Here is a 1,268-nt window from a genome sequence, read left to right on the forward strand (position 1 = left end):
TAGAATGTAAAAAAAACATCTACACAAACACTTAGAATGTAAAAAAAACATCTACACAAACACTTAGAATGTAAAAAAAACATCTACACAAACACTTAGAATGTAAAAAAATAATCTACACAAACACTAAGAATGTAAAAAAAAAACATCTAAATTTAGGTGGTTGTATACACTACTTACTATGATAACCAGTTAGTATAACCTTACTATAAGCTATTTATAATTAGATTTAGGTGGTTGTATACACTACTAACTATGATAACCAGTTAGTATAACCTTACTATTAGCTATTCATAATTAGATTTAGGTGGTTGTATACACTACTTACTATGATAACCAGTTAGTATAACCTTACTATAAGCTATTTATCATTAGATTTAGGTGGTTGTATACATTACTAACTATGATAACCAGTTAGTATAACCTTACTATAAGCTATTTCCTACAGTGACAATTGATGGATTTCAACAATGATAAAAAACAAAATAAACAACTAAATTTTGGATGACACACAACTACTATTACTTATGTCTCTAATATCCTTGATTTGCTTAACTTCTGTATATTGCAGCCACAATATCTATTCCTCGTTTTCAATACATTTAGAACACACACACAACTTTTTACATGATAAGATTATTCCACACCTGGTTCTGAAAGCCACGAGCTAATATTGAGCACTCTGATAAACTAACGGAGTATTGAAGTTCAAAGAATGGGAACGATAAAAGTTGAAGGATTCGAGCTGCTCCATCTTCCCGTCTAGTCAACACTGCAATACAACTATCTAGAACTTCTCCACTGAAAAATAATTATTTATCAAGAAACATTAAATGTGGACAGCAGAAACATAACCCATAATGTCCATGAAATTCATAAAAGTATAATTCTAAATAAGTTTTTATAATCAAATAAGTGTATCACATTTAGTCATTAATATTGATATTTTTAAGTGCCACAATTATGCATATTTTGTGAAGTCAGATTAAGTACTATAAAAATAGAGCTCAATGTTATCAAACTTAAAATGCAAACTGAACAAGAAGATATCAGAAGTATGTTAACTGTCACAATCACACAAGACCCTGTCTTAGCTTTTACAATAACACAAGACCATGTCTTAGCTTTCACAATAACACAAGACCATGTCTTAGCTCTCACAATAACACAAGACCCCTGTCTTAGCTCTCACAATAACACAAGACCCTGTCTTAGCTCTCACAATAACACAAGACCCTGTCTTAGCTCTCACAATAACACAAGACCCT

General features: G+C 30.8%; 1 protein-coding gene across 1 annotated transcript in view; it reads right to left on the minus strand.

Annotated features, from left to right (window-relative positions):
* LOC111083143 overlaps positions 1-1,268 on the minus strand; it is a 20,786-nt gene that overhangs the window by 1,853 nt on the left and 17,665 nt on the right. Inside the window, exon 12 of the mRNA XM_022379429.1 lies at positions 648-801. Within this exon, the coding sequence (XP_022235137.1) occupies positions 648-801 (154 nt within the window). The remainder of the gene's footprint in view (positions 1-647; positions 802-1,268) is intronic.

Source organism: Limulus polyphemus, unplaced genomic scaffold (assembly GCF_000517525.1).
Source record: "Limulus polyphemus unplaced genomic scaffold, Limulus_polyphemus-2.1.2 Scaffold8343, whole genome shotgun sequence".
NCBI classification, from domain to species: domain Eukaryota; kingdom Metazoa; phylum Arthropoda; class Merostomata; order Xiphosura; family Limulidae; genus Limulus; species Limulus polyphemus.